At 40.6% G+C, this 21383-nt stretch overlaps 2 protein-coding genes across 4 annotated transcripts in view; both read left to right on the plus strand.

The window, feature by feature from the left end:
• LOC141756157 (trace amine-associated receptor 13c) overlaps positions 1-11271 on the plus strand; it is a 20193-nt gene extending 8922 nt beyond the window's left edge. For 2 of the 3 annotated variants that reach the window (XM_074615710.1, XM_074615702.1), the window contains 2 exons: positions 5223-5575; positions 7279-11271. In XM_074615710.1, coding sequence (XP_074471811.1) covers positions 5308-5575; positions 7279-8201 — 1191 coding nt within the window. In that variant the 5' untranslated portion in view covers positions 5223-5307 and the 3' untranslated portion in view covers positions 8202-11271. The remainder of the gene's footprint in view (positions 1-5222; positions 5576-7278) is intronic. The other variant, XM_074615693.1, reaches the window with a different exon arrangement.
• Positions 1-21383, plus strand: part of slc22a31 (solute carrier family 22 member 31) — a 284522-nt gene that overhangs the window by 88336 nt on the left and 174803 nt on the right. The gene's annotated exons all lie outside the window — the stretch shown is intronic.

Genomic DNA, 21383 nt, shown 5'->3' on the forward strand with positions numbered 1-21383 from the left:
CATCCATTTCACAAGCCAGTAGGGTTAAATGTGTAAAATCTAGGCAATTGTTTAATTTTTTACTTTTTAAAATTCCCATTTATGCTGCATTAACATAATTATCTATGTATTTATGTACTTATAGATATTCACAGATAATGCAATCCATGCATAAAAAGCTGAAGCAGAGTTAAAAGAAACACAATGATTCATGTCACCATATCTCGCCTTTCCCTCCCACTCCTCTTAGTATTTTAAAGGGAATTGAATCATCAGTTCACTTCTTAAATATTCACAAGATTCTTTCATAATGTTAACAATCAAAGCACTCTCTTGTAAATCTTGGCCTTGATCCCTTTGAGTTATAAAATGTTATGATTGCCGTCACAGTTGTGAAGTGATACCAAGAGCATGAAGGCAGATGGATGATCTCCCAATCTGACTTTCACCAAGTATATCTGAATATTAAAATGTGAAATCAATCTGTGCATGTCACCCACAGCATGGTTAACATTGTTAACCTTTAACTGCTCATAAAACATTGTTTTATGAGCTGGATACTTTATGGCTTTTCCTAATTTAATGAAATTTGCTCATAAACATGATTTTGAACTGATAACATCCTTCAGAAGTCCGCTGCATATGTCTGTTTGAGGTCTAAGAGACCACAGCTGTAAAACATGGCAGTGGATTTTCCTGTTTTCTACATCTGTGATTGGTGTTGACAGCAATATTTATGAAGTGTATCACCCCCACATCCTAAATTAGTCTATTAGGATTAGGAGAGGAGCTAGACCTCTCTGGGGGTCTGATTGACCCCCAATAAGTAAAGTCACCAGCAGGCCCAGTTTGTGGCCAAGGGATGGATTATCACTTCAATACTTTCCTACATATTGGTTTTTTTTTGTAAGTTCAGGAAAAATAATGCATTTCGCAATTATTGTTATTATTTTTACTACGGCTGTCCAACGCAATAATAACATGTTAACTCAAATTTGTTTTAATGCCATTTGATGCCATTCTTTGACGCATTAACACAACTTTTTAGGTTGTATCAAGCTCAGTTTTAAAGATAGAGTGAAGATCCTGATATCATATGAAACTAGAAAACCTGAGGAATCCATTAATTAACCGACCATGTCACACTAGCTTGTCGGGGAGGAGGTTAAATAATTTTGGTGAGGAAAAACTGTCATGGACATATTCAAAAGGGTCCCTTGACCTCTGACCTCAAGATATGTGAATGAAAATGGGTTCTATGAGTACCCACGAGTCTCCCCTTTACAGACATGCCCATTTTATGATAATCACATGCAGTTTGGGGCAAGTCATAGTCAAGTCAGCACACTGACACACTGACAGCTGTTGTTGCCTGTTGGGCTGCAGTTTGCCATGTTATGATTTGAGCATATTTTGTTATGCTAAATGCAGTACCTGTGAGGGTTTCTGGATAATATTTGTCATTGTTTAATTAATTGATTTCCAGTAATAAATACATACATTTGCAGAAAGCCAATTAATGTATGTTGATAAGAGTGTTAAATACTTGACAAATCTCCCCTTAAGGTACATTCTGAACAGATAAAAAATGTGCGATTAATTTACGATTAATCACAATTAACTATGGACAATCATGCGTTTAATCGCGATTAAATATTTCAATCGTTTGACAGCCCTAATTATTACACATATAGCAGTGGGGACCCCAAACAGTGAGGAAGTAAAGCCATTCTCCACAATAGAATGGCACTCGGAGAGCGCAGACCTCCGCCAAGGTGCGTGATTTTAAAAACAGATCACAGCTCACAGCTGGCGGTAACGCGAGGTGGTCGGCTTATTATTAACACGGTGTGTTTCATCTGCGGCTTTTTTCTCTGTAACCGCGGACGGACAGCAGATCCTGCACCTCGATGTCTCGCCACACATCCACACACATATCTCTCTGCTCTCATCAACACGTCATCAGTTACACTGCGAATGTGTTATACCCTGTGGGTTTAATGCTCAGGTTGATCGGAATTCTTCTCGCCACCAAAATCTAATGGATTGTTCATTGTGCTACACTCCACCCCTTCAAAAATTTTTATTCAAATCCATTTCGAACCTTTGGAGTAATCCTGATAACAGAAGGACAGACAGACAGACAGACAGACAGACAAACAGACAGACAGACAGACAGACAGACAGACAGACAAACAAACAAACCAACGCCGGTGAAAACAATACCTCCTTCCAGGCCTTTGGCCTTGGTAATTCATAGGGAGCCTCGGCTGTGCCTTTAGTTAAGCATGCGTAATAAAAGACACTGCACACGGACATAACTGCCTATTGAGTCTTGCAGGACACATAAATCCATGCAGTCCTCTCTGAATGCTGATATGATGACCATGTAAATACCAAGCCAATACAGCGTTATAGAGCCTACAAACAATGGTATCAATCAGGCAATCAGATCGACACAGTCTCTCTGCCCGAGCTGTACTCTCACCTGAGGGACAAACACAGCTCATTCATTCATACCATTTCATACCTTGTGCTCATTTCAAGACCATGAACTGTTGAAAGTGGGCGAGCTGGATGCAGAAAACTTTGCCTCTGAATATAATCCAGACAGCGATTACGTATGTCAGCACAATGTAGGCTAATGTTAAACTGGGCTGCTGAGAAACACGGAGCCAAGAACGCTAGGAAACAGGGTGATTGGGCTCCCAAAACTCAGTGGTGATATTACACGTTTGCAAAAAAGACATTTGAAATTGATTGCATCAGATTCACTGTGAGAATCTATACGCCGCACTCACGATGATGATTAAGGCTTCAATGACACTATACGATATAAAATCTATCCTTGCACCAGGGGCCAATTGTCGCAAGCAAGTAGCTCTTTCTGATAATGTGTCTGAGTTTGAATAAAACCATACGGATCATTAACACCTAACTGAATGACAAAAAGCCTTCACTGTAACAGCTAGATGAAGCTAGCAGTGTTACATATTCCATGTCTGAAAAGGGCTTTTGTAGTTACTTGGGGGTGAATACTTTTTATAGGCACTGTATAATAATCTTTGATTAAATATATGAACAATTTCAACTTCATGCATCCATTTAATTTTCTATGCTGTTAGCATTGCATACAAATAAAATAGAAAAACAATAAAGGTCCGCAAGTTGTATTATTTGTTTACATACAGGCATGTTTTAGTGGTTCAGAATTTGCTCTCCGTAGCAATAATTCCCCTGTGTTTTTACCATCTGCGTCTTTGAATTAAATTTGTGGAAGAAAGACTGATATTCAAATTCAAAGTAATCAAGCATATGTGAGCAAGTTGTGGAGCATATGAGCTTTCATGTGCAATTCATCTGAGTCTTCATTAAATCCTGAACAATATGCTGGTCACAGAGTGTACACCTACAAGTGTTTTTTTCTGCTTCTCAAGAGCCTCTCTTTATTCTGAGGCTAATTCACTGCTGTTAACTGTTAAAAGGATTTCTTGTCTCACAGCTGCGATGTTTTGTTGACTGTTCCTGAGCCCAAAGCCACAGTGAGAACATGGGTTTTGGTTTGGTTTTGCTCTGAATATGTCCATTCCTGTTACCCTTTGTTTTCTTGGATGTGTGTACCTTCCTGCTCTCCAGCCCAGTGAACAGCATAAATGATTGAAGGACCCATGTATTCAGTTGTCAGCTGAGAGAGACATTTGGTACTGAACTTAGAGTCTCTCTGTATAGGTTCTGACATCACCGAGGTGCTTCCAATAGTGTTGGGGCACAAGAACAGCATCTATCCACAACACACAAGTAGAAAAATCACTGTCCCTACTCTGTTTGGAAATCTTGGATAAAAGATACCTAGCATTGATATGTTGATATGTTTTTTTTCAGGCTGTTCTCATACATTGTCCGTAGCTATGCCTACTAAAAGTAAGGAACTGTAATTTGTATATATCCCACAAAATCAATTTGTATGTAATCCACTTAATTGTGAATCAGGAAGTATAAAGAGCAACAAATGTAGTGTCCTTCCTAACGGAAGTTTATTTTGAAAAGACTGTATGCATGGAACAAGCAGAAATTAACACGTGTTGCTGGATATTTGTAGGAAAATGCATGTAAAATGAGGAATAACTTTTTCACACGATATACAAACCGTTGTATGAAAACACATTGTTTGGGGTTTTTTTGCACAAAAAACTGTATAATCTGAGAAAGTTCAGCCGTTTATCCAAAACGTTTTAGGGTAATTTTTATAAACACACACCTTAAAACATTGCAGGTACTGTAGTGTTGTCAAGTCTTTACATAGTTTACCTCTCCACACCCTCCATACATTATTAGATTATGGGCGTGGCTTGATATATGACAGTAAAACGATGAATAAAAGGTATTTTTTGTTAGACGATCAATGTACAGGCATGAAATTCACATTTTGCAACATATTAAATTGCAGCTAGGTGTATGTTAGGGTCGGATACGAAAAGAAAGTGACATAATAGTCACTAGTCACAGCTAAACTTCCATTCATTCATTATACTGTATGTAACCACTTATCCCATTCAGCCAGCTAAACTTAATATACAATTAAGTTAATAATAATAATTTAATATATAATAAATAATATTTGTATCACTTATGTAGATGAGGTTACAGGTTAATATACAAATCAAAAGCAAGGATCTTTACAAAGTAGCTGCTCCAAATGAATTACTAGCTTGAAGGGACATTTTCTAAAGAAAGCTAAAAGTCAATGCTAAAAAAAACTAGAAAGTGCTTTGGGTTTTGGCAGTTAATATGAATGAATATGAATACCTTACATGCTGACATTTGCAGCTGGAACACAGTGCAGAGGGCAAGTCAAAGTGTTAACTGTTATTAACTCCCGCTAAAAACAAAATGGGCTGACATATTCTACCCTGAAACACCATGCCTTTGTCTGCACTTACAAAAATTACAAATTGAATGTGATTTTCTGCGACAGAACAGCATTTAGAGAATATATAATTTTTTGTTGACTGTTGATGTACAGTAGGAAAGTTCAAGGATAGGGTCAACTCTCCATTTGTTTGACAGATTTTTCCCTTACAAAACCTTTTTTTTACAGTAATGCTCAGGTGAAATTTTTATTTGCAAAGTCCTTCACGGTTTTAATTAATGACATACAGTACTTTATGCTGCTTTTAACAAGATTGGATCATTATTTGGACAGATGATTTAACTGCCTTCTTATATTTTTCATTTTTCATCAGTATAGTTTCCCAGTCCAGGACATGGTTTCCTGAGTGGCCCGACCACCTACACATCACAAGGGGTGAAACCAGTCTATCCTGGGCCATGACTGCTCTGCTTCCCAACGTCAGTGTCGCTCTGCTGCCGACTACAGACTGTCCGTTTAACATCACTGCAGCTGCTCAGGCAGGACTCGGTTCAGGCCAGTCACTGGCCCCTCTCTGCACCCTCTGCTGCTGTGGATTTATCAATCGTACTTTGGCAGTGGTGTTCATGGTCAGCCTGGCGTTTGCCATCGTGGTTGGAAATGTGATCACCCTTACTGTCTTTGTGCAAACGAGGCAGTCCCGAACACCACAGGGATACCTGAAAGGTAAATGTTGTTTATCATCTGACCACTCGATGCTTAACGCAAACTTGTTATTTCAGAATACTATTTAAACTAACCAAGTGTAAATCAGTGTTTAAATGCATTCCACAATGCTAATCCACAGGGAAGGGAAATTTTGGCAGAAATTCAATACTGAAAATAAATAAATGGCAAAATGGAATTTCATATTTCTAATAAAGGTACAGTGTGTAGGATTTGACGGCATCTAGTGGTGTGGTTGCAGATTGCAAACAACTGAGTACCCCTCCGCTCACTCCTCCCTTTCCAAGACTGCAGTAATGTGAGCCGCCGAGTGTAAAACTGTGGTAACGCCGTTCGCCTCGCTCAGAGGTCATCCTTACCCTAATAACACTACCACGGTTTTGCACTCTATGGCCTTCTGGCTTTCAGGTAACGTAAAAATGTGAAAGTCTCTCTCTAGAATCAGTGTTTGGTTTGTCTGTTGGTGATTATACACCAATGAAAACATATTTATGAATATTATATTCCATTTGTTCGAATAGATCCCCCGAAATGTTACACGCTGGATCTTTAAAATCAATATTGGTAAGGAAGAAGAAGAATTTATCAACCTGCTAACACGAAAGACCATCTAAGGTGTAATTGCAAAGATCTAAGAAGATCTTGGTAATTTATCTCAGTGGTTTTCAAAGTGGGGTCCTTGAGTGGGTTCCAGGGGATCCCCAACAAAAATAGGAATCATTTATTTGCACTATACTTCCATCCATAAATAACACAATGACAGAAAGTATGACGATTTTGGTCAAACATCTCAAAGCAAAAATCCAATCAGATGGGGTACCCTGGGACAAAATCTTATCAAATGGGGGTCTGTGATGTAATTTGTGGTTCTTGAAGGGGAAAAGTTTGGGAACTATTGCCTTATCTAATTGAAACGAAATGCCCATATTGCACTGACCAGATATGATTATAATTTCAATTCTCACCATTTTTTATTCCAAAACACTAGTTTATTTTAGCCCGTTCTCATTCCCAGGGCATTAAATACTGAGGCTTTGTCACGGCCATCGGCATTCGGTACCACCGCACACGGCACCCATTAGCACTGGTAACGCACCGGGCGTTCCATTAACTACAATGTAAACCCAGCCGTGACAACCGTAAACGCTCAATGAAAGTGCGCCAGGAGTGTGGTGACGTAGTTTTAAGAGCAAAAAAACACACCAGACGGGTGGTAGGGGAGGTGGATGGGTCCAACAAACACTTTCTTTGTGGCTTTCATTCAGGAGACCGCTGTTCATGTCCCGTGCGTCACGTTACAATCAGCTGTTGGTTCGTGTCCCATGTTCACAACATTCAGTGTCATTTTCAATGTAGTTCATTTTCATTTTTACTGTACAAACGTAGTAGTTTTAAGCCCAACCATGTATTTCTTTCTTAAAACTAACAAGGGTAACTATAGTGGTTTTGATGCCAAAAATAAAGTGACGCCAAGGGGCGTGACAAAGCGGCACTATCTGCCGAGTTGGGATGAAAACATGTTGATTTAATACAGCAAAAAATCTAAGTAAAAATGTTTTATTTTGTACTGCTTTAAAAATATTCACAATACTGTGCTTTTTCATTTCATAGTGACATTTTAACTAACAGAGCTGGAAGTGTATCGTCAAGAAAACAGCCTGAATGTGTCCCCTTTTCTTCTTCTTGTTGTCTCTCTCTGACAGTGTCTCTGGCCATAGCAGACATGATGGTCGGTGTCCTCGTGGTCCCTTTCTCCGTCTACACTGAGATCTCTCTGATGGTGACCAGCGCACCTCCTATTTGGTACCAGGGTAGTTCTACATCCCCAGCCACCACCTCTTCTCCTGGGGGACTGGTGAGCCCTTGGCAGCCCTGCATGCTGATTGGTCCCGTGTTCGCTGGATGCACTTTTGTCTCCATCAGCACCATCTTCCTCATGACAATGGAGCGAAGCGTGGCCATCCTACGGCCGCTCCACAAGGACTCCTTGGTGACCCGGAGACGGACGCTGCTCCTCATCCTGCTCTCCTGGGCTGCCAGCTTCCTGCTGGCTCTTGCGCCCCTCATCTTCAGCAGCAACTTCACATTGGAGTACAATGAGTGCAGTCGTATGTGTAACTACAGCCCACTATTGTTCGGAGGCCAGCTGCCACCCGATGCCAACATTTTGCTGTTATTCCCAGCGTTTGACTTCACACTGCTCGGTGGCACATTAGCAGTTAACATTGTGTCTTTCACCAGCATCCGACGGTACTCTCGAAAACGCAAACTGCTCTCAGAGGGGAGTCTGAGTGACGGAGGGGGAGGGGGAGGAGTGGGAGGTGGAGGAGGTGGAGGAGGCGGAGGGTGCTCTCACAGGCCATCCTTTTCAGACATCAAAGCTGCCAAGACAATTGGTATACTGACATTCGCCTTCACAGCATCCTTCTCTCCCATCGCAGTGTTTGTGCTCGGGAACGTGGTGGGATACACCTGGTGTAACTTTTCCTTTTTTGCCTTCTGGATCCTGACAGGAAACAGCTGCTGTAATGTCATTATCTACAGTGTCAGGGACCACCGCTTCAGGAAGGGCATGACCCTGCTCTTTCAGCGAGACCACTCCCACCAACATGGCGAGAAGTCCTGAGGGATACGTGGATTTAAAAGCAACAGCACATGTTTTGTGGCTACTTTTCATTAAGTTTGATTTTAAAGGAATAGTTTGACATTTTGGTAAATATGAATATTCACTTTCTTGTCGAGAAGATAGATGCCATGTCTGCACGGTAAATATGTTGCTGAAGCCATGAGCTGTTTAGTTTAGTTTATCATCAAAACTGGAAACAGAGGGGACAGCTACCCTGGCTCTGGCCAAAGGTAACAAAACCAGCACATCCAAAGCTCACTGTTTAACACTTTATACATCGTTTATTTGTAAAAGAAAAATGTTTTTGTAAAAAAATTAAAAAAACACATGGGGTGTGGTTTTACGGGAGGTTATGTTGCGGACTTTTATTGGCTGTAAAACCACAACTTGTCATTTTTAGTTTTCACACTTGGGTTTTTGTCAATGGGCAACCTCCAGTTCTGAAAAGTGAAGCAAATGCGGAAGTGCCTTAAAATTGCATTCTTTCTAACAGCCAGCAGGGGGCGACTCTTCTGGTTGCAAAAAGAAGTCTGATTGTATAGAACTACTTCTCACTTGATTTATTACCTCAGTAAACATTGTAAACATGAGTTTATGGTCTCAATCGCTAGTTTCAAGTCTTCTTCTATACAGCATGATGTTCAGTTAGTAAACTATGGTCCCATTTAGAGTGAAATAGACAATAGAGAAGGATATGCTTTAGGGCGTGGCTTCCTTGTGATTGACAGGTCGCTTCCACAGCATTGTCCGATCTGGGAGTTTTCCGTGTTTTCGTCTAACAACTCTAACCCTTTCACAGTGTGTTTTAATTGTAACATTTTGGTCACCTCATCTTATTCAGCGTTCGGTTGTACTTAGCTCCACCCTCTCGTGTCACTTCTGGTTCCAAAAAAACAAGATGGTGACGGCCAAAATGCCGAACTCGAAGCTTCAAAATGACAGTCGACAAACCAATTGATGACATCACGGTGACGACGTCCACTTTTTATATACAGTCTATGGGCTTTGTACAGATTAAACTAACGAGATGTAGCCTACATTTGCTAGTGAGTTTTAGAGGTGCTGGTAAGCACATTTTGTTAGCTTCAAACACAGCCCTGTTTCCAGTCTTTATGCTAAACTAAGCTAAGCTGACCGTTTCCTGGCTCGAGCTTCATGTTTATGGTACATCCGTGAGAGTGGTATCAATCTTGTCCCAAAGTGTCAAACTATTCCTTTAATTCAAATGTAAACTCCATATGAGACTAGCAAAAATAGGTCATTCAAACATAAAAGGAATGCAATTCTTTGCGACTGAGAATTGTAAATGGATCCACAATTGTCGCCTTCCTCTATCATCAAACCTCTCTCCTGAAGCTTTACATCAGAGGGCTTTTATGAGCTTTTCAATCAGGAATCAAACCTACTGTACTATATCTCCGGGAGCAGCACTGACAACCACAATAACCACACAGTTAATGTTTTGTTTTTTATGTCAGTGGTGGTTTTGTCATCTACTAATTTACAAGTGGTCTTGTGTTTAGAAATCTTGCCACTGCATCCTCCTTGGAATAATGTGGATTACAAATGTTTTGGTTAAGGGAAGAGTTCATACTATAGATTTGATTCTGTTGTGTTACATACATTTACTTTTGAGAATCTAATGTGATAATAATCTGCCTCAAGTATCCGAAATGCACTTTATCAGTTATTATGGTGAGCCATTTGCATTAAGCCATGTGGCAGACAATGTTAACTTTGTACAAGTTTTATTTTTAGCGTTTTATAATATTGGTTATTTTTGTCTAAGCAAATGTGAATGATAGAATGATCTGTATATTTATTAAATCAGTATAGACTAAATTAATGGGATGCCAACCACAGAGATTTAGATTATAGCAGATCCTCATACTGTGCCAGCCTATCTCTTCAGGGTGTAACGTACTTGTAACATGTAAAATTATTTCACCAGTGTGTCAGCTAGAAGTCTTGTGTATTGTTTGGAATTCTGTATTGTACAATTTGACAATATAATTATATATAAAAGAGGCCGAAGAGCATTTTGCAGCATAAAATGGCTGTATTTTCATTCATGATACATTTTTTTTGCATTGTTGCATTTGGAAAATAATCCAGCAACAGAATCAACGAAAACAGAAAACTAAAGAACACAATAAGGAGGATTTTCTTTCTTGCCATTAATTGCTCTAAATTGTTTCCAGATTTATTTTTGCAAATCTACAAACATTATTCCAATAATTCAATAAACATGATAGTAAAAGACCCTGAAGTGCCCATTAAAAGAATAGTTTCACATTTTTTAAAAATATGCTCATTGGCCCTCTTGCCGTGAGTTAGATGAGAAGATTGATGCCACTCTCATATCGGTCTGTTAAATATGACGCTAAAAACAGGCAGCAATTAGCTTTGGAAATTTAATGGTCAACAAAAAGAAAACAAATCTAAATATGTCAACATGTCGTGCAAATTTCAAACAATGAATTAAATTTGTTTTTTTTAGGTTTTTAATATCATTCTGTAGCTTCCCAGTGGTATTCCCAGGCCTTTCCAATGGGGAACTGAAGCCATTATATCACCCTCTTCAAAGCCACAAGACTACATTCATAAAAACAGTAATTTTACCTCGCAGAACGCGGGCGTATACGTACAACCCCACTTAAAAAAATCCAAACTAACCCTTTCAGTTATTTCCAAACTTATCTCAGTTAACTTTGACTCAGTGCTAGAGTTCACATTATTCATAACTTTACTGAATATTGATGAATGGCTGAGTGGATGTTTCCATTTGAAAAAAAAAAACAGAAAAGAATGCAGATGGATCAGCCCTTTAATATCTTACATGTACAAACCAGCAAAAAATGGTCTTTATTTTTCTAGTTTAAAAATCTGCCATAGTGATGGAAAAGTTTGAAACCTACAGCGTCCTAATCATCGTTGGTTATGTGTAAGAAAACAAGTGATTATTATTGTGCTGATATTGAATCACTGTACAGAATTGTATCAGTAGTGCATAATTCATCAGTGGTGATTGCATCAGATTCAGAAATAATAAATGTATTTGGGAACATTTCATTTGTGAGTTTAATGGGGCTCGGTGTGACAGTAATGCACTCAGCAGCTCACTGCTGTTATATTCACAACCTCAGCAGTTACACAAGCTGCTGGAAAACAACCTCAGCATTTCTCCATTTACTCTGAATTATTATTGGATGGATCCCAGTGGGATCAGATTTGCCAAGTTATTTAATGTGGAGAAGGAGCTACAGTAACACCGCAGGATACCTGGATACCCAGCAGGAGGGGATCTTTGGTGGTATGCAGGTAAGAAAGCAGAGTGAGGTCTATAGTGTCTCATCTCTGAAACATCCAGCACATCCTAAGTCTAAAGACACAGAGGAGAAGATCTTGAAACCTAGTGACCCAAATTGTAATTTGAGGAGAGTGTGTGTTTGCAGAGATGAGGAAAAGTGTTTTTACAATTACTCTGTTAGAGAGTGATCTTGCAATTTGAGAAGACATTAGAGAGTGAGATGGAAGAGGTGAGAGGCAGCGATGTGATAAAAGCGTACTCCACCTCCAGTCCCAACATGAGATAAATGATCTGACACTTATCCGCTCATGTGACCCAGACCAAGAGTGAGGAAGACGAGAGAGTCAAAGTGTACGTGCAGTAGTTTCTGATGGGGGATTTCCGGCGTGTCAGGGGGAGAGAAAAATCCACAGTGCCTTGAGCATATTGAACGACGCCTAAGTGCTAGCTGTTCAAACTAAACAAAACTGTCATCACAAACAAAGCATTATTTATTTAGCCTACATTTATTAATCAGAACATTCACAACAATCACTCAAAATATGCAGGGGAAGGCGCATAGAGACAGCTGGCGGTGGGGGAGACTCATGAACACCAACCTGATTATTCTGGTGGGTCGCGACTCGAAAAAATTGAGAGCAACTGATGTAGAGAAGACTCTGTCGCAACAATGTGCGTAAAATGTTAGAAAATATGTCATGTTATTACACAGCCTTGTTGAATACTCATTTTTTAATGGGTCAATCATGTCATTCTACGGTCTGTTATTTCTTTATAGCAGACCGTTGCTATGTATAACAGACCGTTGCTATGGACGCAGTTCTGATGTCGGACTCTGGAGGACCATTTTTGTGTCAAATTATTGATTTCTTAAATGTAATAAGCGGGATAATGTACAGCGAGCGGGTCATTGTTGTGAAATAAACCTGTTCAAGGCAATGCCAGACCCCTCTGTGTGCCACATCGCCCTGTCGGGTTCATTTCACAACAGCGACCGGCTCGCTGTACATTATCCCTTACTTGTTTAATAGCTTGTGACTGAAAACATTTATGGGAAACTGATCAAAAAGTGTTTTGTAGTGTAGGAAAGATTCAACAAGGAAAATACAAATTCAGTCCCTTATAAATGAGCTAAACACAGACAGAGAAGACTAATTTGCAAGTAAACAAAAAACCAGGATGGTGGTTATTTGTTAGTCAGAATCATTTAAATGTGGTCAAATGTCTGGGGACAGTGTGCTTGAGCTTAGTCTTTAAAAGACTATTTGCTTTGAGGAGCAGAAAAATGAACTGAAAATAGTTGAGGGTAGAAGTGAATTTCAGGGCTCCAAAGTCTATAAATAAATGTCCCACTGTCGTGTGATTTTCAGGGTAAGGGCAGCCTTGTTTTCTATATTAGACAGACTCTGTATCTCTATAGTTACACCACAACACAACCACACATAGTGCCTCCAGCAAGAGACATTGTAGACGATAGGTCAGAGCACTTTGGAGCCTCAGCAAGGTTATGTGATGTTGTCTGTCCTATTTCTATTTTATTCTCTCTCGTTTCATTGTCCTAATGAATTTTTAATTGTCTCTCTAAGCTCTTAAGGCAAGAGATGCGTGTCAGAACCGATAAAGCACAGAGACCACCTGTGGCTGGTGTCTGTTTTTGGCTCGACAGAGGAAAGGGCAAAGGCAGAGATGGCTGAGAGGGCTGATAGGGAGGGGCGGCTTTGGGAGCGATGCTGTTTTTTTCTCCACAGGGGCAACAACGAGCCACGTCCACTCCAGGTTCACAGGAGGCTGTAAGATTACAATAATCTGTAAAATGATACTGAACTACTGGGAATACCTTCATCTCTTTATTTTCTTCATCCCATTTTTGGTTTACTGTTAATTAAAGCAAAGAGTGAGGGATGACTAGAGGGTTATTACACTTTATTTTACAAATATGGGTATGCTGAGAAACTAAACCAACATTTTTTACTTTCAGGATAATAAAATGTGTATATGGAGAAGAAGAATTAATTTATCTAAGAAGCAGAGAGCTTTATTTGAAAAGTTGAAATCTGGTATTTTACCAATCAATGTTGAAAACGGACAGTATGTCAGTCTGGAAATCTTAATGATAAAGAAAATGAGTTTAATTTTGTTTTCTTTAAATTTTTTACTGGGAAGCAAGCAACGCTTTATTTAGTAAGATGAAAACAGAAATTGAATTTACGAAACATTTAAAGCAATAGTTAGACATTTTCTCCTTCAATGAATTGCCACCTTATCGTGGTGGAGGGGTTTGTGTGTGGGAGCTGTGTTATCGGGGGCAGTAGCTCTTGGTAGGGTCTCCCAAGGCAAAGTGGTCTCAGGGGAGGGGCCAGACCAAGAGCGATTCACAAACCTCAATGATTCAGACCATACGGACTAGAATAACCTTGCCCGGACAAGGGAGACCGGGGCCCCCTCCTGGAGCCAGACCCGGGAGGGGAGCTCGTCGCCGAGCGTCTGATGGCCGGGCCTTGGCCCATGGGGCCCAGCCAGTCTCAGCCCAAAAAGGCATCATGGAGCCAGCAACCTGTGGGCCCACCCCCCGCAGGGATAGACATTGGGGTCGGGTGCAGTGTGAGTCAGGCAGCAGGCAAAGGCGGGGATCTAGGAGTGCGGATCTCTGGCATCGCAGACTGGCTTTTGGCACGTGGAATGTCACCTCTCTGGCGGGGAAGGAACCGGAGCTGGTGTGGTAGGTAGAGCGATACCAACTAGATATAGTTGGGCTCACCTCCACGCATAGCTCCAGTTCTGGTACCACACCCCTGTAGAGGGGCTGGACTCTCGCCTTTTCCGGAGTTGCCCAGGGTGAGAAGAGCCGGGCGGGTGTGGGGATACTCATAAGCCCCCGGCTGAGCGCTGCTGTGTTGGAGTTCTCCCTGGAGAATGAGAGGGTCGCCTCTCTGCGGCTGCAAGTCGCTAAGAGGAAATCTTTGACTGATGTGTGTGCTTATGCACCAAACAGCAGCCCTATGCGGCCTTCTTGGAGTCTCTGGCTGGCGTCCTGGAAAGGGCGCCGACTGGGGACTCTATAGTTCTCCTGGGGGCTCCGTTTCAGCTCCGCTCTAACTAGCTTTGTTTGAGACCATGCCAAATTAGCCACAAGGCAGGTATTATGCAAACGTGTTACTTGGTGACATCACCACATTATGGATAAAAGGCGGAACTTCAATCAAGGCGTTTCAGGCAATTCAGGAGCAGTGTTTCTGTAGGGGAGAGTAACTCCCTTTGGCTGGACTTTGGGCTTTGTAACTGCAGACCTTTTACATGGATAAAAAACTATATAACACACTAATGGAAAAGGAAAAAGCACAAAAGCATAATAGGTCCTCTTTATATTGCAGTTACAGTGCAATATTACATTACCGAAAATTGAAAACCAATCAAACAAAGGCAACAGCAGAGGTTTTAAGGACGAGGAAATAAAATACATTCTGTACGTTCACTGTGAACAACCTCTGTTGTTTATCATTGGTTGATTCGGTGCAGAAACTCTGAGTAACCATGTGATCAATCTGTATAAAACCAACATTATTTAATTACGGCAACACACATCTTAACCACTACATCACTGTCCCTGACCAATGTTTTTTTTCTATTGAGAAAATCACATTATTTCTCTCACATAAATAATATATACAGTATGTCAATCAGTTTACTGCTGAAGTGCTGTGCAGGGAAATTTGGAAAAGCGGGATTAAAGTTTGTGATTGACCGCCCATGCAGACTTTCTCTCACTGTCCTAATAGGAAGTTTCTATGCTCTAGAAAAGAGCAGAAGGTCCTTCGAGAGTCCCGAAACACCGGCTCCACCATCACGAGCTGTCCATCTTGCTCGGTCCCACACCTCGCAGATATGTCACCTAGATTATTCACAGCATGGCCCAACTGAGCATCAGACGAGTATACAGACTGCTGGTCTGGTGTCACGTCTACCTGGAGTCTGTGCTGACGTTAGCACCCACCTGCACAGTTCATCCATCCTCAATAAACTCACTATTGCACTTAACTTGAGTGGTCCTGTCACTGCAGCCTGTCCTCAGACAGAGAGGTTGCTCTGTAATATTTATCACAGGGGGTTTACTGTGTCTGAGGAGGGTGGTGTAATAACACAACAGCTATTGCTCCTGATATCATCAGCTTTCCAGCGAGAGGCACAATACAACTGTATCATCAGTCGGTCACATCCATCCAAACTTATAATTCATTCATTACTAATAAACACTGGGTTAAAGAGGACCTATTATGCTTTTGTGCTTTTATTCTTCTCCTTTATTGTGTTATATAGTTTTGTGTGTAAAAGGTCTGCAAAGTTACAAAGCCAAAAGTCCTGGCCGAAGGGAGTTACTCTCCCCCACAGAAACACTGCTCCTGAACTGCCTGAAACACCTTGCTTGAAGTCCTGCATTTTATCCGTAATGTGGTGATGTCACCAAGTAACACATTTGCATAATACCTGCCTAGCGGCTAGTTTGGCACACCCTCAAACAAAGCTAGTTGGGGGGTAGGGACAGAGGAGGAAAAAAGCACAGCCGGTATGAGAAAAACATGTTCTCGTAGAAATCCAAAATACAAGTATGCACCTGGAAATGAGCATAATAGGTCCTCTTTAACATATTAAAGTGCTATAGAGCAACCACTTCCAGAGTTGAACGAGGGTTAACTCGGATGCCTTTCAGCCGACTTGTTTCACGCTTTCTTGGGCTAATGAGAGCTGAAGTCCCATATGGCTTTCCTGCATAACTGAGAGTGAGTGGGTGTTGCTATCGGAGTTATGTAAAACCTGAAATGATGTTAGGACAACGCTAAAAATAGAATCAGTGAAACCGCAATAGTTGGGAAGCATCTGAAGTGGGACCTTTGCACTTTTGGCTTGATAAATACTATCTCTCATCTCCTCCTATATTTTCTCTCTCCTCCCTGGAATGATGACTGCCTATGGATAGAAAAGGGCAAAAACCCTGAGCTATCGACCAGGCTCACGAATTTACATCTACGATAAATATTATGAAACTTATTGTGTTATTCATTTCCTTCCTTCCTCCTTTCTATCCTTCCATTTTCCCTTTCTTCTTTCCTTCATCTCTTCCCTCCTTCTTTACTTCCATCATTCTTTACATCCTTCTTTCCTTTTGGCTTTCCTTCCTTCCTTCGTCCTGTGTGTTTTATATGTAAACACACACTCCCATCAGTGGTAATTGGTTTGGGCAGCGTGGTGTGTCATTTATGGCTCCGTCTGCCTCCATCACACCTGTGACTTCCTGTAGCCAGAGGCTTCGCCAGCTTTCATAACAGCCATCTGCAGAAGGACACTAGGCCGTATACTTCAGTCTCACTGCACTGCAGACATGTTCTCAAAATGCATTAAGGTCTTTTCATGGTGAGTTTTTATTTTTTCATACAAAAAGGGCAGATGTAATGACACAAAATTGAACTTCTTTTTTTTCTGGTCTTTTATCTTCTTTGATATTATAGACATCAATGTACTGTTCTGTACATTGTGCACCCTCAAGTCTTTCTAGATCTGAAAATAACAGGGTGCATTGTGTTCCCAGGTGGAAAGTAGTCATCATGAGCTGAGTGGCACTCAGCTCTTATTTGCATGACACGCAGTGATGTATGAAAGACAAAGAGGGTGTGGAGACGCTGGTGTCGAGTGTGGAGTTACAGTACAATGTACTGATATGGGTTGGTTAAGACAAGCAGAAAACCACATGGAGCATGCGGTCAAGTGGTCTCCTCGAATAATGTCAGTGACTCCACCACACATTTAAATTTAACAGGGTATGTCGTGTTGACAGTGTAGCCTTTGTGTGTTGTATTTGAAGGATTATTTTATTTGACTACGCATACAGAAGGACAAGTATAATAAGCTAAAAATCTATAGTCAAAAAACTAATACACATGCACATATACTGGCTTCAGTTTAGAGTCTAATAGAACTGAGAAGAATAGGAAGCAGAATGCAAAAAACATATTAAATTGAGCATGATATAGATTATATAATAATGCCGAAGCTATTGTTGACGCAGATGCAGTCCTTGCCCTGATGTATCAAGTATATGTTGTGATATTCATATTCATATGAAAAGTAAAGGTGTTGACTCCTGAGCAATGGATGGATGTAAAAATCAGCAAAGCTGAAGGTTGCATGTCTAACAGGCTACTTTTTATATACCGGTATATAAATTATTGATACTTAATTATTTAGCATACACGTTGGCTATTGTCCTTGACGATGTTTAAAATGATTGTGAATATTATGATATTTTATGCATGTCATTAAGCACAGTGACTGTTATCTTTCGGGGTATTAATGCAAAATAATCTAATTTAAAATAATTAACAATTTTATCTCAATATGTTCATTACCAGGTAAAAAAAATTATTCAGTACAATCATCTAAATGACATTAAAGCCCTATCAAGATTCAGGAAAAACATTTATGGTTGACCTGACCTGACAGGCTCGCAGCTGCCATGCTTCCTCCTCTTCCCCTTCTTCCTCCTCCTCCTCCTCCTTGTGGCAAACAAACACCTCAGACAGCACCTGCAACACACAGTTACATAATCACGTCTGCTTGACATCCGCCCGACTGTCCATTGATAAGTTTCACCTGTTATTCAGAATTTGACAAGATTTGTCGAAGACCTGCCTTCATTCAAGACCGAGACATTTCAACGATGGTGTACCTGGATTATACACCATATGCCATTTTAGAGTTAATTTTGATAGTAAAAGTGTGGTGGAAAATTGGGTGCGACTAATGATGAGGAGTCTGATAATTTGACTCCATGTTGCTCTACTATGATGAGGCAGTAAAGAAGTGATATCAGGTGTTGCATCTGGGCTGCGCCTCTCGCCTCAAGGATGTACAGAGTCACAATGTTCAGCACACAGAAACTCAGGATGTTTAAAATTCTTATTGGTTTGAATGCCAAATGAATGTATTGTAATGTAAAGCATGGCTAACCATTGCCACATTCTCAAAATAAAGTCAAAAACTAACAAAAGATTGGATATGGTCATTTAATTTGGTCTAACTTTAGCAATTATGGGCCACTTGTTTTTACAGTATGCAACCACAACCCTTCTCCAGAGGGGCAGCTCAGCCAAAGGGGACAAATGGGCTGTTGCTCGGGCAACTTTAACCCAGCCTTGTGCACGTTACTCACTGCCATATTAAAGCTTCAGTAGGCAGAATATTTTTGGCATCATTGGGCAAAAATTCCATAATAACCTTTCAGCATATTGTAATTCAAGTGTTCTGAGAGAAAACAAGACTTCTGCACCTCCTCATGGCTCTGTTTTCAAGCTTTAAAAAATCTAGCCTGTGACGGTAGACTTTGACCAATCACAGGCCATTTCAGAGAGAGCGCGTTCCTATTGGCTGTTCATTCAACGGAGGCGGCTGTCAGTCACTCATGAACTCCGATCAAACGGTCAAACTAGGCAGCGCTGATCAAATATGAATCAATATTCTGTTACTGTAATGCCTATTTCTCACCTCAAATGTTTCCAGAAACATCTTGTAGTGTACTGTTTAGCTGTTTAGCCGACGCAAGCATTGTTTCTTTCACAACAATGCCCGGCTCGCTGTACATTATCCCTTACTTGTTTTGTGTTGGTAATTGATTTCCAATAATAAATAAAGACATACATTTGCATAAAACAAGCATATTTTCCCCTCCCATGTTGATAAGAGTATTAAATATTTGACAAATCTCCCTTTGAGGAACATTTTCAAAAACGTGTGATTAATTTGCGATTAATCATGGACAATCAAGCAAATAATCGCAATTAAATATTTTAATCGATTGATAGCCCTAATATCTATTTAAAGCAACAGTTATATGTTCAAGTAATTCCACGGCTGTTCGTACTTCCTTTTAGTGGCATGCATAACCTATGACATAGTGACAAATTACAAGTGCTCCCAACAAGATACAGTTGTGTGTACCACTAAACATTTCCTCCCGTTTCCATACACAGGTTTAAATTACAGGCAAACACACAGTCTGACAAGGCCCTGCAAGGTTAAACATGCACTGCATTGTATAGCAGAAGAAAACCGACCAGATCAGCCTCGACAATATATTATATTCTATCCCAACACTTTGCACACAAGCGCCTTTGGCAGCAAATCTTGTTTACAGTCAAAGCGGATACATCTGTATCCCTTGAGCACTTATAGATTTAGCAGTTTTTCTCTGCCTTCCTCACAGATTTGGTTTGGCTCAGTCAAGTCTGGGAATCGTCTGTGAACAGCCATTTTCAGGTCATTTCACTGGTTTTCAATGGGATTTAAGTCGGAGCTTTGGCGTGGGTCTCTACAGGGCTTTCATGCTCTCACTCTGAAGTTATTCCAGTGCTGACTTCTCTGTGTTTGCAGTCACGGTCCTGTTAGACTAGCGTATCGATCTTAAGTCTTTGGCAGTCTAATGCAGGTTTCCTCACAAGGATTTCTCTACATTTGTCTTATTTCACTGTTGTGTCGACTATTACAAGCCTCCTCCATAGAATGATGCTGCCATCGACACGATTCACAGTGAAAATGGTGTTTGCTGCCATCGACACGATTCACAGTGAAAATGGTGTTAGATGGCGACAAGATGTGCTCGGCTTTCACTAAACTCCTCAACCTTTTTGTTGCTTTCTCTATGAAATGTCTTTTAACAAATTCCAGGGTGTAATATGCCTTTTTTTCCGGGTTTGCTTTCTTCTTTTAACATATAAAGGTTTCGATAATCTCATGTTTTATTCATATGATGATTAGGTCTGCTGACGTCCCAACAGGGAAAGTGCTGTAGACATTAATCTTGATCTACACCTACTGACAACCAACACATTTTGTTTGGTAAGGGTTTACGTAAGGAGGAAAACAACCGATCAGAGGCGAGCTGGAGCCTACCATCTCTGAGCAGCTGTCAAACTAGGCAGCGCTGATCAAATATGAATCAATATTCTGTTACGTTAATGCCCATTTCTCACCTCGAATGTTTTCAGAAACATCTTGTAGTGTACTGTTCAGCTGTAAAATGTTTGTGTCCCGGCAGCCATGTTGAGATCTGTTGAGGAAATACCAAGCACCGCCGACCAGCCGGAGCACAGTCAATAGGAACGCTCTCTCTGAAATGACCTGTGATTGGCCAAAGTCTCCCGTCACGGGCTAGATTTTTTAAAGTCTGAAAACAGAGCCATGAGGAGGTACAGAAGTCTAGTTTTCTCTCAAGAGAACTTGAATTACAATATGCTGAAAGGTTATCATGGAAGTTTTGCCCAATGATGCCAAAAATATACTGCCTACTGCTGCTTTAAAAAAAAGGCACTTATATTTTTTTCTTTCTTTTTATAAAATGTGTTCTTGAAGTTGTCAAATGACCCAGAAGCCATCTTTGCTTACCTTGAACATTCAGGGTTGATGAGTTTTGTGACCAATGACTCAGAAGAAATGTGATCTTTTAGTTCTCATGCCTCCTCCTCATGCCTATACAACCTCCTATAACTGTTCCACAATTAACACAAATATCACACCAAAATTCACATGTTTGTAAATGTCATCTATATAAAGTAAAAATAACAAACTGCATCAGAATCTAAATGTCAAACCAGAGCAGTGGATTGAGTGAGAGACCAACGCTGACCGTCTTTTCCCTGTTAGCCTTCAGATTATAGCAAAGCAGGGCACAACTAGCATCTCTGGGACAGATAAGCGCTGCCTCCTGGCTATGATCGATGTTATAGGAGGAAACCGTGCATCTAAGCGGCCATCAGTTTTAAAGTTGTTCTTGTCTGGAAACCAGGCTTTGCCTCTCCTCCCCCCTCGACACCACATACGGTATACGG

The sequence above is a fragment of the Sebastes fasciatus genome, chromosome 2, assembly GCF_043250625.1.
Source record: "Sebastes fasciatus isolate fSebFas1 chromosome 2, fSebFas1.pri, whole genome shotgun sequence".
Taxonomy (NCBI): Eukaryota; Metazoa; Chordata; class Actinopteri; order Perciformes; family Sebastidae; genus Sebastes; species Sebastes fasciatus.